General features: G+C 39.3%; 1 protein-coding gene across 7 annotated transcripts in view; it reads left to right on the forward strand.

The window, feature by feature from the left end:
- Positions 1 to 17,056, forward strand: part of AMPH (amphiphysin) — a 219,518-nt gene that overhangs the window by 91,300 nt on the left and 111,162 nt on the right. For 4 of the 7 annotated variants that reach the window (XM_019793769.2, XM_019793770.2, XM_034665784.1 and 1 more), the window contains exon 2: positions 1,143 to 1,225. In XM_019793769.2, the coding sequence (XP_019649328.1) occupies positions 1,143 to 1,225 (83 nt within the window). The remainder of the gene's footprint in view (positions 1 to 1,142; positions 1,226 to 17,056) is intronic. The other 3 variants (XM_034665790.1, XM_034665814.1, XM_034665808.1) reach the window with 1 other exon arrangement.

Raw genomic sequence — 17,056 nt, forward strand, 5'->3', positions numbered from 1 at the left:
AGCAACTTCTTAAAGTTCTTTTTACTTTAGAACAAAAAATACAGGAGTGGATTGGAGGAGATCTTATAACAAGGCCAAGAATCCCACGTCATTGTATTTCCTTCTCTAGCAGGTGTGGCCTGTGTAATTTTGCTTTGCCCTCTTGCTCTTATGACAGTGGTAACAACAAAAATAATAATAATAATATCTTGCATTTACAAAACTCGTCTAAGTTGATCCTGTTGTTACAGGTTTTCATAAGTTAAAGACAACATTTTCATATAAATAATTTTCAACTCATTCAGGCAATGTTTATGGAGCTTTTTAAATTCTCAAATGACCTGGTGTTTTAGACGCTAGATGTGGGGCTACTGAATAGAGAACCCACTTGTGGCTCTCAGGATCCTTCTGCTCTGTCCCCAAGTAATTTTCTGCTGTCTCTCAAAGAACTCCTTCTCCTGATACCCAGTCTGGTGCTGTATCAAGACAGAACAACTCCTGCTCAGTCCCACAACAGATAATGATTTTTCCAGCAATCTCTGCTGAGGCTACTTCTTCGGCTGGAATGCAGTTGGCCACATTCCTGTCTGCTGTTGTTTCCGGCACAGTTTGAATACGCTCCACAGAGCATTCCCGAATGCTCTGGATGTTGCTAATACCCAGGCCCCATTCAGGGTCTCTTTGAGCTTTGAGTGAGTCGAAGAGCACACTGGAAGGTGGTGGGGGAGAATTTGCCATGTGCCTGGCTCCAGTAATTCTAAGACCATCCCTATAAAGTAGGCTAATTCTTTAGTGGCGTAACTTTGGTTCACTGTTGAACAAAGAACTGTGTACCTGGTATACAGCAGGCATTGTGCCAGATGCTTTGGACAAGAAGGCAAGGCAGAGCTTTGGCCTTCAGGTCATGTACAGCCTACTGGAGGAAACAGTTATGTAGGTCGGTAAATGCAGTCTAGCCTTACATTGCTCAGCCTGGGAGTGGCAGAACTGTGGTTAAAATCCAAGTCTGATCACCCCCAAGCCATCAAGCCGAGATGCTTCCAGAACAGAAAAACTAGCGATGCTGGGTGACGTCTTCTCAAAAGAGCAAAACAACAGCCTTGCTCTGCCTGTTATTTGAAGACATCATTAAATCAAACCATTTTTTGTTTTATTTGTAAACTAGGTCCTTCAGAAGCTTGGGAAAGCTGATGAGACAAAAGATGAACAGTTTGAAGAATATGTCCAGAACTTCAAACGGCAAGAGGTAAGTACATTTATCTAGTTTCTGGGGGGGGAAATGGGCTGACTGTGTTTGTGTTTTAGTATATAACTAAATTGCATTAAGGTTGAAGAAAGAACTTTCTTTGGGGTTGGAGTTAACGTGAGGGGTGACGCTTGCTAATTCTGTAGGCTTGCTTGTGGCAGGTGAAAGAAGAGGCTGTAGGCACCACGGGAAGAAGATGGGTGTTTTAGACTCTCAGGGGATTAAGACTTTGCTTGTCTGGACCTCTTCAGTACAGATTATTGATCTAAAGGAAAGATGCTGTTTGGGGTGATTTATAGTCTTAGTATCATATAGTGTTAGGAAAACAGGAGTTAGATACTTCTGGCATAATTATTTTAATTGCTGCATGCTTCAAGATCATGCGTTCTTAACAGGGGTTATATCTCCCCCAAGAGGGTGAAAATTGGTTCTTTGTGGATAAAAAGATTGTACTCTTTGTATGTGTATAATCACATAAATAGGTATATAGTATGTCCATGGTATTAAAATTTCATGGGGGTGTGTGATAAAGAAATGTCTACAAAGTCTCCTTGAGGGGAATGATGATGAGGAAAAAGGTTGAGAAACATGGTTTGTGATGTTTGTTCGTTTGATGGGCTGCTCTGTGTTCAACAGACACATGTATAAGGAAACAAACTCTTCTGTAAATTATCTATTTATATCTCTAAGGCTTGGATGATTGGCCAGAATATCACTCTGTCGAGAGCATGCATGAGGGTTAAGGTGGGGGAAGGTACAAGTGGGGCTTTCTGTGGTTAGAAGCCTCTAATCTGGAGGTCATGCTAGAGGTGGGGTGGGAAAAAGACTGGGATGGCAGACTCTGGCAAATGGGGTTCGGACTTGGGGGTGATATGAGGGCACATATTTATTTTTCCTGGTGTCATTGGAGCTACCAGCGTCCACAGGATATTGCAACCTTGGGGATGACAATCAGTAATGTCGGATCCTCACAGGTTTCATTGTGCCCCTTTCGTTCCTGTTTGCACATCTCAAATCCCAGAGATTTCTTTCTTCGCTATGTGTGCCAGAGCCCCCACTATTTGTCTCACTGCAGACATGCTATTTCTTTCCTTCACTGCCACGGGTGATAAAATCCAGCAGGTACGGAGCCAAGTAGCCCAGGCTCCACCAGAACACATTCCTGAATATCTCCCATTTCATCCCAAGACTAGGAGTGGACATGTGCAGATAGGTACTCAGTTTACGCTATGCGTGGTAGCCATCTTGTTCTGTCAGAAAATGAGGAAGGAGAGATGGGAGTTGGAGAAGTAAACAGTGACAGTGAAATAGATCATGTCCAGGTAACAGTATTATGGAGAGCTTTGGATTAATGAAGGTAGAAGAGAGAATTTCTAGAGAAATGCCATCTCCAGGCCCATAGACTCTGTTGTCCCCCAGTCTCCTCCATGAGGACAGATCCTCCACGTCTCCTTAGGCTCTCAATCTGTGAGTTCTCGTATGTTCTCTTGTGCATTTGGATGACTCTGATATGGATCAATGTCTGGATTGCAGCAGCCGCGCACAGGAAAACCTGTCAGTCATGCCCTGTTACTTTGCAGGGCGATTCCAAATATCTGCTTTAAGGGATTGGAGTTAGATAGAAGGGATTCGTGTCTGTAGTTTTACCTGCTTGAGGATTTACACTCTACCCTTTGAAACCTCATTTCCTGTCTGGTGTGTCCCTGTGGAGCTAATTAGGTCTTCGCTCTTGGATTTTTTTTCCCCTGTGTCACTTCTATGGTGTTTTGATGTTGTTAGCACCTCAGAAGGCTAACCTTGGTAAGCATCAAGTTCAGAAAAGCATTCATGACTAGGAAGCACTTTGCATTTTCCAGTTACGGTGAACTCTTATTGGTCTTTTTTTTGGGACTTTGTTGACTGAACCAGGTGAGAATTGTTTTTTGTCTAAGCACTAAAGAAAAGTACGATTGGTTAAATCATCAACTTCATCAGTTAAATGACCTGTGCCACCAGCAGGAGCAGCGTGGGGTGACTTTGTAATGTTGCTGTGCGATCCGCTCCCGTCCCTAGACACTTTTTCAAATGTTATAGAGCAAATGGTATACTATCATTCTTGAAGACCCAACATCTTGGTCCTTATCAAAAATATTAGCAGATTTCAAGAACTACGTAAAACTTCAAAATCTGGGGAAGCTGGAACAAGCATTTCTACTTTATAAGAGTGCAAGAAGCAGAATGGAAATGTAGAACTAGTATTTCTCAGAGTATATTGACCCCGCCCCCCTTTGGCTCCCTTTGAAAGGGAGGATTTTTGCACCAAAAACATCTTGCATTTGCACCTACTCGTTTTGATGTTTTTCTGTTTGTTTCTTTTAATCAGAAAAAAGAAATGTGTAGTCATTTTAGTGCAGTAAGGAGGGATGGTACCTTAACCCTGTCTGAATAGTAGAGAGAGAGAAGGAGAAAAAGAATGGATGGGAGGGAGGGAGGAGAGAGATTTATCAATTTTCTGTAAAAACATACTAACGATTGAGAAGAAGAGCCAAAGGGTGAATGTATTAATATTCTGCAGAGGGGAGAAGATATCCTTTTAAGCCTCAATATGTATTGGTAACCAATTCACATCTGTTGTATATGCTGAGAAAGGTGTTTCTACATATGCTTGTGTAGAAACATTAACCTAGAAAGAAGGATCTACTAAGATTGTGGTGACCTCTACAAGGCCTGTTACTTTTAGTGTTAATGTAATGGTGACTCATTATTCTAAAGGCAGAAGGCATCATCTAAAGGCAACAGACTCTAAAGATATTATCTGTCCCAGGAAATCTAGATTTCATATTTTTTTTCTGATGACATATTTTTCAAATTCAAAAAGATACTGCTTAGAGTCTATCAGATGAACTATATTTGGATCTGTGCATTATATTATAGTCACCTGATCGTGCTTAATTAGTACTTAATCCAAAGTGGATTGTTCTAGAATGTTCTAGGAAGTACTCCAATATCTTGGGCCCCGGTGATCTTGCTTTTTGGTAAAATCATGAAAGTCCTCATGGTGATTGATGGAAACAAAGGTGACAGCAGGGTCTGTGTTTGAACTCCAGCTTGAAGCTTAGCTTTTATCTTATTCCAGCGCCAGGTTTTCTTTTTGATCCCAAACCTCTTTTCCTAAAAGGTGGTTTTTGTTGGACTGAGAGCTGGGATGGAGGGTCTGTGCACACTTTATTTTTGGTTGTGCACTGGGCTCCGCATTGCTGTGGTTTTTGTGATCCAGATTTCTTTTCTTTTCTTTTTTTTTTTTTTTTTAAGATTTTATTTATTTATTCGACAGAGGGACAGCCAGTGAGAGAGAGAACACAAGCAAGGGGAGTGGGAGAGGAAGAAGCAGGCTCATAGCGGAGGAGCCTGATGTGGGGCTCGATCCCATAACGCCGGGATCACGCCCTGAGCTGAAGGCAGACGCTTAACTGTTGTGCCATCCAGGCACCCCTGTGATCCAGATTTCATACACCATTCAACGGGAGCAAGGATGAAAGGGAGCATAGGGTAGAGCAAAAAGGAATAGAGTGAACTTCACTGCTGGAAACTTGGGATTTTCCATGCTGAGAAGTGCCAAAGAGAGCAAGGATTATAGAAATCCATCCAGCAGGAAGAACAAACTGACTTCAACATGTCCTCCCCCAAAGTGTTGTGTTTTTTTCCCTCTTTTTATTTTGCCTGTCTTACCAAAGCCGCTGACAAGTGGCAGAATTGCTGGTGTGAATATCACCTACTTTCACCTGGTAGCCTGCTGAGGAATCTGTTAATGAGCAGAGAAGAGGTCCCAGAGGAGAAAGAAGGCCCTTGCCTCTTTCCCTCCTTCTTGCTAATAAACCTGCCCATGAAAATGCCATGCTTACAGCAACCGTGCCCGTTACAATGACTGACTAGCTCAGGGGCTGTTTGGGCCCAGATAACCAACTGTTTGGTCACATTTCAATGAGTACAGCTGTGAGCACCCACCCGGACTTACAGTCCAAGAGCGATACTTGGAGTAAAGGGGTGGCGTGTCTCACCTCTCAGGGCTGTGCAGCTTTTCATTCCTTTTTAAATACCGTAGCAGTGCTGTTCTGCTGCCTCCCTCTGTGCCCACCAGCGAGGAACAGCCTCACTTCGCTGCAGTAGAAACAAAGAAGAAAGGAAAAGCTTGGGTGTTGAAAGCCTCTCGCGTGGTGAGAATTTGGAGCCAGTTATTCTAATTATTAGGATTATCCGGTGACTGAAAGCTGGAGTCGTGTCTTCTCCTTAGCACAGGGATCCTGTGTAGCTCTTTTCATCTTTATATGCTGCAGGATCTAGTGTTTTGCACATAAGCTTTCAAAATATTTGTCAAACCTGAAGCTAAGCCTAGTAGTGGAAATGATAATTTTTTTTAAAAGATTTTCTTCAGAGGGGAGGGGGTGGGGGAATGGGAAAGGCTGGTGATGGGTAGTAAGGAGGGCACGTATTGCATGGTGCACTGGGTGTTATACGCAACAAATGAAGCATCGAACTTTACATCGGAATCCGGGGATGTACTGTATGGTGACTAACATAATAAAAAATATTATTATAATAAAAAAAGATTTTATTTATGTATTTGAGAGAGAGAAAGAAAGACAGAGGGAGAGAGCACGAGCAGGATGAGGGGCAGAGGGAGAAGCACACTCCCTGCTGAGCTGAGGGCCCAATGTGGGGCTTGATCCCAGGACCCTGGGATCATGACCTGAGCCAAATGCAGATGCTTAACTGACTGAGACATCCAGGTGTCCCTGGAAATAATTAAAAATTTTTTTCTTTTTAAATAAAGATTTTATTTATTTATTTGAGAGAGAGACTGAGTGAGAGAGTGAGCATGATTTGGGGGGAGGTGGAGGGTCAGAGGAAGAGGAAGAAGCAGACTTCCAGCTGAGCAGGAAGCCCAGTGAGGGGCTCCATCTCAGGACCCCAAGATGATGACCTGAGCTGAAGGCTGATGCTTAACTGACGGAGCCACCCAGACACCCCCAGAAATGATCATTTAGAGCACATTCTTAGAGCACGTTTTTATTTCTAGGATGGAAGAGATGTTAAATATGTGAATTTTTGTAAGCAGTTTCATGACATTTTTTAATACATATGCATGTAGGTAATTAAAAATAACACTTATAGAAGTTATAAAAAATGTAAATACAAATATACTCCCACAGTGTGTTAACGTGTGGATAAAATTTTTATTTATGGCAAATCGCATTTGCATTCTGAAAGTTTTTGCAATTTTCTTGAGCATATAGGCTCAGCAACTACCTTAGAACTATTTCTTTTTACCACAGATAACTGTGATCTGAATATGTTAGTATATTATATTATATTATATTATATTATATTATATTATATTATATTAAATAGTGACCTTCCTCTGAAGTAACCACTGCTGATTAAATGTGAGCCCATCTGTGTGTCTGGGGTAATGATCCAGTTCTAAAGGTGTGTCCTCGTCCAGAGTGTGGAGAACCTCAGGCAGCCTACAGAGCCTCCTGTCAGGTCGTCAGACCTTCTGGATCCTGAGTAAAAACTAAAGGGGGCAAGTTTGGTCCCCACCAGCACAGTGTTTTCAGACTCAAGCTGCATCAGAATCACAGTGCAGATGGCTGGGCCCCAACCCTGAGCTTCCAGTTCCGTAGGTCTGGGGTGAGGCCTGGAAATGTGCATTTCTGACAGGGTCCCGGAAAATGCCAGCATGGCTGGTCCGGAAGCAATACCTTGAGGACCTGTGCTTTGTTTCTATTCATATACTTATCTTCAAGCACATCTTTTGATTAATTCTTGAAACTCTAACTCTCTGTTTGATAGCTATTTTAGTGTCTTTATGACAAAATATGGAGAGAGATTTGGTGGCCATGTCCTGAATTATCTGTGATCTGCATACCTGCGATCAATGGAGAGGATCTTATCTTTAGCAGACGTGATTTTGGGGGCAGTGACAGAGTTCCCTTCTGCCCAGCATTGTTGATTTTGGAAACTGTATGCCCTGTGAAAATACACATGCCCCTGTAAGATAGAAAATACGTGCTGCTCAGACCTTAATGAGAATGAGTTTAATAAGGCTCTTTCTAGATATTCAGGCTTAATAGGGGATAGTATAGATAGCATTAGACTCCAGATACAGGATCCTGAGAAGACATGAAGAGTATCCGACCCCCAGATATAAGGCCTTGAAAAGAAAATCTCTCAAAGCAGCTGAAGGGATGTTCATAGCATTACATGCTTATATTGGAAACAGAGAGAGGAAACAAATCAATAGTCTAAGTTCCTACCTCAGGAAACTCAAAAAAAGATGAACAAAATAAGCCCAAAGCAAGCAGAAGGAAGGAAATATAAAAGAGCAGAAATCAATGAAACTGAAAATAGGACAAGAATAGAGCAAATAAAAAGCTGATTCTTTGAAAAAATTAGTAAATTTGGTAAATCTTTAGCAAGACTGACCTCCAAACAGACACAAATGGTCAATATCAGGAATGAAACAAAGGATATCACTATAGATCTCTAACCACTATAGGTCCTGTAGCCAGGAAAAGTACAGGAAGGTTTATATATATATAAAATTATATTACTATATATAGTAATACTATATATATTATATTACTATATATATAAAATATGTATTATATTACTATATATAATATATATTACTATATAATATATATTATATATATAGCAGTAAGGTTTTATATATATAATTTTATGTATGTGTATTAATATATATAATATATTAATAATATAAATGTTAACAGCTGTGTCAGGGGAGTAAGGGTGGAGATGAGCTGGGGAGGTGAATGGGCCGGGCTTCCTTCTTTCTTTACCTTCCTTCCTTTCCTTCCTTACTTCTTTCATTCTTTCCCTTCCTTCATTCTTTTCCTTCCTTCTTTTTCTTCCTTTCCTCTTTCTTTTTTCCATGAGATTTATTGAGATGTAATTGACATATAACATTGTGCAAGTTTAAGGTGTACAAAGTGTTGATTTAACACACTTATGTATTACAAAATGATTACCACCATAGTGTTACACTACCTAATTACTATTTCTTTCTTTCTTTGTTTCTTTCTTTCTTTGTTTCTTTGTTTCTTTCTTTTTTTTTTTTTTGTGGTAAGAACGTTTAAGATCTAGTCTCTTAGCAACCTCAAGTATATATCACAGTATTATTAACTATAATCACTGTGCTGCGTATCAGATCCCCAGGACTTAATTAGTCTTAGAATTGGAAGTTTTTACCCTTTGATCCATATCTGCCCTTTACCCTACCCCCCAGACTCTGGTAACCATCATTCCAGTCTCTGTTTCTATGAGTTTGGCTCTTTTAGATTCTTCATATAAGTTGTATTATATAGTATTTGTCTTTGACTTTGCTTATCATAATGTACTCAAGGACTATGTATGTTGTTGCAAATGGCAGGATGTCTTTTCTCATGGAATAATATTTCATTATATATATGTGTATATATGTATTTATACACACATATATAAATATATAAACATTATGGTATTCCATATATATGTTCAATTACACACACACACACACACACACACACACACACTCCACATCTTTTTTATCCATTCATTTGTTGATGGACACTTACGTTGTTTCCATATCTTAACTATTGTGAATTATGATGCAATGGCATGGGAGCACAGATATTTTGTGATCTTGTTTTCATTTCCTTTGGATATATACCCAGAAGTGGAATTGTTGCATAAATTAGTTCAGTTTTTTGTTTTTTGTTTTGTTTTTGAAGAACCTCCTTATTGTTTTCCTCAGTGGCTGCTCCAGTTTACATTCCTGCCAACAGCGCCACATCCTCGCGAGCACTGGTTATCTCTTGGCCTTTTGATGATGGCCGTTCTGACATGTGTGAGGTGACATCTCATTGTGGTTTTTGATTTGTATTTACCTTATGATTAGTGATGTTGAGCACCTTTCCATGGACCTCTTGGCTGTTTGCATGTCTTCTTTGGGAAAAGGTCTATTCAGTTCCTCTGCCCATTTTTTTTTTTAAAGATTTTATTTATTTATGTGACAGAGAGACAGCCAGCGAGAGAGGGAACACAGCAGGGGAGTGGGAGAGGAAGAAGCAGGCTCCCAGCAGAGGAGCCCGATGCGGGACTCGATCTCGGAACGCCGGGATCACACCCTGAGCGAAGGCAGATGCTTAACGACTGCGCTACCCAGGCACCCCTCCTCTGCCCATTTTTAAAATTAGATTATTTGTTTTGTTGCTGTTGAGTTGTAAGAGTTCTTCATGTACTTTGGATATTAACCCCTTTTTGGATACATGGTTTGCAAATATTTTCTTCCATTCTGTAGGCTGCCTTTTTATTTTGTTGGTGGCTTCCTTTGCTGTGCAGAAGTTTTTTAATTTGATGCAGTCTCTTTTAATTTGATGTATAACTTTATACTTTTAGCTTTGACAACCACAAGGGACCAATTCCTCAATGACCAGAAGCTGCCAAAATGTCATAAGAATAAAGTAGACTATCTGAATAGTCCTATAACCATTAAAGAAATTGAATTTGAAATTTAAAATCTACAGAAGAAATCTTCAGGGTGGTTTCAGTGAGGAATTCTGATATTTAAAGAAGAATTAGCACCAATTTTATGCAGTCTTTTACAGAAAGTAGTTGTGGCCAGTATGACCTTAATACCAAAATCAGACAATGACAGTGTGAAAAAAAAGAAAACTGAAGATCATTATGTTTCATGAATTTAGACATATAAATCCTTAAAGTATCAGCAAATCAAACAATGTATAAAAGGAATTATAACCATGACCAAGTAGGATTTATTCCAGATATGTAAGTCTGGTTTAATATTCCAAAATCAATCAGTGTAATCCACCGTTTAAACAGGGTAGGGAAGAAAAAACCATATGATCATGCTAATTGTTGTAGAAAAAGTATATGACAAAAATCTAACACTCATTCATAATGCAAATGCTCAGCAAATTAGTAATAGAGGGGAATCACCTCAACTTGATAAAGAGTATATACAAAATAACTAAGGCTAACACCATACTTAATAGCAAAAGACTGAATGCTTTTCCCCTAAGATTGGGAACAAATCAAGGATGTCTGCATGCACCAATGTTGTCCAGTGTAGAACTAGAAGTTCTAGCTGGCACAATAAAGAAAAAAAAAAAAAAAAGGAAATAAAAGGCACACAGATCAGAAAGGAAGGTATAAAACTCTTTCTTTGCAGATATGTTGTGTACGTAGAAAATCCTAAGACCTCAACAAAAAACTCCTAGAATTAATAAGTGAGTTCAACTACGTCACAGGCTACAAGATCAACATCCCCAAATTAATCATATTTCTATATATTAACAATGAACGTGTGGAAACCAAAGTTAAAAACATAGTAACATTCCAAAGAAATGAAATGTTTATGTACACACTTCCCAAAATAGACAGTATCTATATGCTGAAAATTACAATATGCTAATGAAAAAAATCGAAGAGCTAAATAAATGAAAAAACATACCATGTTCATAAATTGGAAGACTCAACATAGTAAAAATGTCAATTCTTACCAAATTGGTCTATAGGTTTAATGAAATTTAATGCAATTCTTACAGCAGCTTTTTAAAAGACACACACAAGCTTATTCTAAAATTTATATGGAAACAAAAAGACCCTAGAATAGTTACAACAGTGATAAGAAGAATAAAGTGGAAAGAATCACTCTATTTCAGTATTAAGTCTATTATATTGCTGCAGTAATCAAGACAGTGGTATCAGCAGGATAGACACATAAATAATGGAACAGAACAGATAACCCAGAAATAGAGCCACACAAATATATTCAACTGATTTTTGACAAAGGTACAAAGGTACAGTAGAAGAAAGTTTTTCAATAAATGGTGCTGCAGTAATTGGACGTCTATAGAAAAAAAAAATGAACCTTGACCCAAACCTAACTCTCTCTCTTTTTTTTAAAGATTTTATTTATTTATTCGACAGAGATAGAGACAGCCAGCAAGAGAAGGAACACAAGCAGGGGGAGTGGGAGAGGAAGAAGCAGGCTCATAGTGGAGGAGCCTGATGTGGGGCTCGATCCCATAACGCCGGGATCACGCCCTGAGCCAAAGGCAGATGCTTAACCACTGTGCCACCCAGGCGCCCCCCAAACCTAACTCTTATACAGTGTTAAACTCAGAATGGATCAAGGACTTAAATATAAACATAAAGTTTTAAAACTTTTGGGAAAAGGAATAGGAGAAAGTCTTCAGAATCTAGGAATAAGCAGAATTTTTAGACTTGACTCCAAAAGCACAATCCAAAAAAGGAAAATTTGATAAATTGGATCTCCTCAAAATTTAAAAACTTTTGCTCTGCGAAAGAACTCTTAGAAGAGGATAAAAAGACAAGCATCTAGAACATATAAAGAACTCTCAAAACTCAACAGCAAAAAACACAAACAATCTAGTTAAAAAATAGTCAAATGCTATGAATAGACCTTTCACTGAGGAGGAGATCTGGATGGCAGAGAAGCAATTTATAGAAAGATGTTTAACATATATTTAGCCATCAGACAAATGCAAACTAAAAATACAATATCACTACATACCTCAGAATGGCTAAAATAAGAATTAGTGATAACACTAAACAACATTAATGCTGGCAAGGATGTGGAGAAACTGAATCATTCATACATTGGGTGAAATGCTACAGCTCCACTGGAAAACATTTTGACTATTTCTTTAAAAATTTCTTTTTTAAATTTTTTTTTTGTTTTTTTTAATAATAATATTTTTTTAATTATATTATGTTAGTCACCATACAGTACATCCCTAGTTTTTGATGGTTAGTTCCATGATTCATTACTTGCGTATAACACCCAGCGCACCATGAAATACGTGCCCTCCTTAATACCCATAAAAAAATCATGCAGCAATCATATAACTCAACAGCTGTACTCTTTAGCAGTTATCCCATAAAAATGAAAAATTATGTTCATACAAAAACCTATATACACAGAAATGCTTATGGGAGCTTTATTTGTAATGGCCCCAAATTGGAATCATCCCAGATATCCTTCAACAGATGAATGGTTAAACAAACTGTGGTATGTCCACAGCATGGAATATTACTCAGCAATAAAAATGAAATTACTGGTAGATATGGTAACCTGGATGAATCTCTAGGGGATTTGGCTGACTGCAAAAAAAGCCAGTCCTAAAAGGTTACATGCTATGTGATTCCATTTGTAACAAACATTCACGTGACAAAATGGCAGAGTGGGAGGGAAGAATAGTGTTGCCAGAGGTTAGGGAAGGGAGAGGGGAGATGGATATGGTTACGAAAGTTAACAGCAGTGATCCTTGTCCTGGTGGAAGAGTTCTGTATCCTAACTATGGGGATGGATACATGAAATTATACATGTGATAAAATTGTATAGAACTAAATACACATACATGAATGAGTACAAGTAAAAACTGGTGGATTGCATCTATGTGGTGATATTGTTCTTACTGTAGTTTTTGCAACAGTGGGAGAAACTAGGTACGAGATAAAGGATCTCTGTATTACTTTTTCCAACTGCATGTGAGTCTGCAATTACCTCAATAAAAATTTCTGTTGAAAAACATCCCCTTTCACACTTTTACTTAGAAAAAGCTTACTGAGCTTACTGCCTACTGCTTGTTACCAGATAAAAGTACTCTAAGGTAAGTGCCAGAGACTCACATTGTTACAGAGATGGGGAGGGAACATAAATGAGGAAGTAGGCAAGGAGAGAAGGAGTGGCGAGGTTTGGGCTGAATTACAGAATGCATAGGCTGTAAAAAAAGCAGCTATCAGCTCCAGCTCACATCTGTCACATGAGAAGGGGGCCCAGGGTTGCCACATCTGATTTCCCAGAAAAGATCAAATCCATATTTTACATGAAATCTCCTCAATTGATTTGGTGTATTTTATATTTTTAAATAAGTTTGAACTTAAAAAAGTTACAAAAGGGTACATAGAACTGTTGTATACCCTTTACCTAGGTTTTCCAATTACTTTATCATTCTGTCTGTTCATCCATCCATCCATCCATCCATCCATCCATCCATCCATCCACTCATCCACCCACCCATCCATGCATGCACCTGTTACCTATATAGGATACGAAAAGGGCAATCTCCTGTAGAGCCACAGTTCATCCATCAAAATCAGTGAATGGCCATCAGTCTCGTCTTACCACCTATTTTACAAACCCCGAATTTGCCTTCAGTAAAGCTTTTGCTTTGGGAAAGACCCTGTTAAGGGAATGAAAAGACAAGCTACAGACTGGGAGAAATTATTTGCAACATATTGTCCACTTATATCCTTCAACGTCCAGGGGCCATTCCATGGGTCAGATTTGCATTTAGTTGTCAAGTCCCATTAGCCTCTAAATTGGAAGGAGTTCTTCAGTCTTTCTTTGTCTTTCATGATCTTCAGAGCAGTGTTTAATTGTAGAATGTCCCTTGACTTGGGTTTGCCTGAGAAGCTTCATGTGATCCTCGCTGGCAGGCTCTTCCCAGTGTATAATATCAGCATACACGTGATTCTGATTTGTGCCTTTACTATGGATGTCAACTTTTATCACTTGGTTAGAAACAAGCTGTCTTCCAGACTGCTCTAGCACTTACCTTTAAATTAGTAAGTAACCTAAGAAGTATTTTGTGGAGATAGACTTTGAGACTGTAAATATCCTGCAAACTTTGCCCTACTAGTTTTGTCTATTGAAGCTTCTTGCTTAGATCAGCTCTTACTCTGATGGTTGCTAAATGGTGATTTTTTTTTTTCCTGATTCCTTCTATACTTATTACTTAGCTTTCTACTCCATGGTAAAATGTTCCCTTCTTGCCTAATTAATTAATTATATTAGTATGGACTTAGAATATTCCTATTTCATTCAGTGGGTTATCATACATTATTACTGGTTGTTTTGAAGCACAATGGCCCTAAATTTAGCCAGTGGGAAAACTGCTGGTAGTAATGTGTCCCCATTATTCTTTGAGAACTTTTTTTTTCTTTTACATTTTGGCACCTAGAATGTTCTAGGTTCATGTTGTGCTTGCCCTACCCAGCCTTCAAATGAGTTGTTTCTTTAAAGAGTTCTGGATTTGTTGTTTTCTTAAGTGGAGATTGGCATTTAGAAACTCAGACCTGAGCACTGGGTATATTCTTTGGTTCTAGGGTATCATGCTTGTAAGTCTTCTAACTGAACAGAATAAACACAGATGTATTTATTACACACTGTGTATTTTTTCTCATCTTTCTATCTATCTGAAACCATGGCATCTCTAATTATAGTTCAGTATCTCCTGCTTCGGGTCTTTCCTCTTTTCATATTTGTACTTCCTTCTTTGAAAGTGATAAATCTGGGGCGCCTGGGTGGCAGAGTGGTTGGGCGTCTGCCTTTGGCTCAGGGCGTGATCCCGGCGTTGTGGGATCGAGCCCCACATCAGGCTCTTCCACTATGAGCCTGCTTCTTCCTCTCCCACTCCCCCTGTTTGTGTTCCCTCTCTCGCTGGCTGTCTATCTCTGTCAAATAAATAAATAAAATCTTTAAAAAAAAAAGAAAGTGATAAATCTGGCTTCCATTATTCCCAATATATATTTATTTGTGTAATACCCTTAATGTAACTAATCTCCTGACCATGTGGGCCATCTCCTCATCTCCTGTGTTGTACGAGTCAAGAGTGTTCTCTGCTCCTTTGCTGTGGGCTGATTCACACTGGCCTGCACTTTTCTCCTCCCCTCTACTCTACACCTGTTGGCCAAGACTCATCACCCACTTGGCACACCCCTTGCATAGTGGTGTGCCTGCTACGAGTTCTCTGTCCTGGCTTCTGACACCTGACTTCTAAGAGTTTCTCCCCTATCCCCACTAACTTTGACTGTGCACCAGTGGAAATATTAAATGTTGGCACCTAATTCAGTTTTATAATGGAGTCTATAAAAATATCCATGTCTATGGGATGACCCATGGGCTACATTGTACCATAAATATAAGCAGTACTGTACATACAAGTATACTAAATGATAAGCATTATTAATGTCCTAAGGAAAGGTAGTAGTTAATACAGTCTTTTAACATATTGGGTAGTCTTCTTTTTCGACTTTAATAGAATGACAGTTATCAATTAAGTTGTTTGTTTGTATTGTTCCTAAAGAATTAAGGTGTGGTTCCCCCCACCTTCTCAGGAATTCCTTATGAGAAGTGTAGTAAGACATTTCACAGGGTAGTAGAATTGGCCCTAATTACCTTGGCTCCATTGTGGCTGATGAAGGAAGTCACAGAAGAATTCTCCACACTAGGATGAGGGCTCACTCATTTCAGGGCAGCTCTGGTGTAAATTACAGGTTTGTTATTCATAGAGCGTTTTCCTCCTATTGTCCAGTTTTAACACTAACATTTAAACTAAACATTATTCTAGGTTATGTATTTGAGAAAAGAAATCATTTGTTCAGGGCCAGGGGAATGTGGGAAAATAAAATGTTAAAATTGTGTTAAGGTAGAGATAGCAGAGCTATTTAAGATCACAGAAGTCAAACTATTTGAAATGCAGTCATGATGTTCATGACATTCATTAATGGTGTGATATTAAGGTGAGATACGGGGCTGATGGCCTTCACATTTAGTCTGCTGCCCACTGTTTGATATATTTTAGCAGAACACAGCAAGGTTTAAATTAGTAAGACTTATCTTTGGGTCCTTTATGTAATGACAAGTCTGTCAAGTGGAGAGAAAGAAAATCTTCTGATGCTGGGTGAAGACCTGCCAAGGTCATAAGTGGACATGGCAGACCAGAAGGACAGAATTCTGGTGATGTTTCTGCAACGAGTGTGTTAGGGAAGTACCTACCGAAAGTCATGGCTCATGAAACTTCTCCAATAGGGAATGAGTAGTCTGTAGATCAAGAAAACAACATAGAAATGGGGTGGTGGTAAGTTTTTATTTCCTTTAATGAAGTCTAATACAGCAAGAGTGATATGTGGAGCAGTGGGTTATATTTAATCTGCATCTACATGAAAACCTCTCCACCAATAACTCTCTCTGTTCTTTAAAAATATGTCTGACTCCGGGGCGCCCGGGTGGCACAGTGGTTAAGCGTCTGCCTTCGGCTCAGGGCGTGATTCTGGCGTTATGGGATCGAGCCCCACATCAGGCTCCTCTGCTATGAGCCTGCTTCTTCCTCTCCCACTCCCCCTGCTTGTGTTCCCTCTCTTGCTGGCTGTCTGTATCTCTGTCGAATAAATAAATAAATCTTTAAAAAAAATATGTCTGACTCCATACCTATACTCTAATTCAGAAAAATCCCTGATCTTCCATCTGGAGTAATTCCCTTAAGTTAGCCTTGTAAGAATATATATTTGCATGACTTCGAGAAAATTCTGCTTGGTTAGTCTTGGTCTTTATTCAGTCCCCTGTTCTATAGGACATGAATTATTTGTAGCTACAAATTGCCTTGGGCTTCTTCTCACATTCAGAGCACTAAACCTTTCTTTAGTCATACCCTGATTTGATCCCGCTGTCCCTTGTAGTATGTGGCAGGTATAGTCTATCAGTGATGCAGATGGCTTTTCTCTTTAGGTACCACATTAAGGAGACTGATTGGAATTCAGATGCTCTGGTGTAATGAAAGGCAGAAAGGAAGTTGGTAGAGTGATTAGTTGGTGGTCTGCATCTGATGGTGTCATTTAGGGACTGGACTGCTTATTTCCAAGCTCTTCTTCCACTTCCCCTACCACAAGTGCTTCCCTAGGATTGAACCACCCTTGCCTGATCTGCCATTTCCATGTGTTCCAATCCCTCCTTCTCTTACG

The sequence above is a fragment of the Ailuropoda melanoleuca genome, chromosome 1 (assembly GCF_002007445.2).
Source record: "Ailuropoda melanoleuca isolate Jingjing chromosome 1, ASM200744v2, whole genome shotgun sequence".
Classification (NCBI taxonomy): Eukaryota; Metazoa; Chordata; class Mammalia; order Carnivora; family Ursidae; genus Ailuropoda; species Ailuropoda melanoleuca.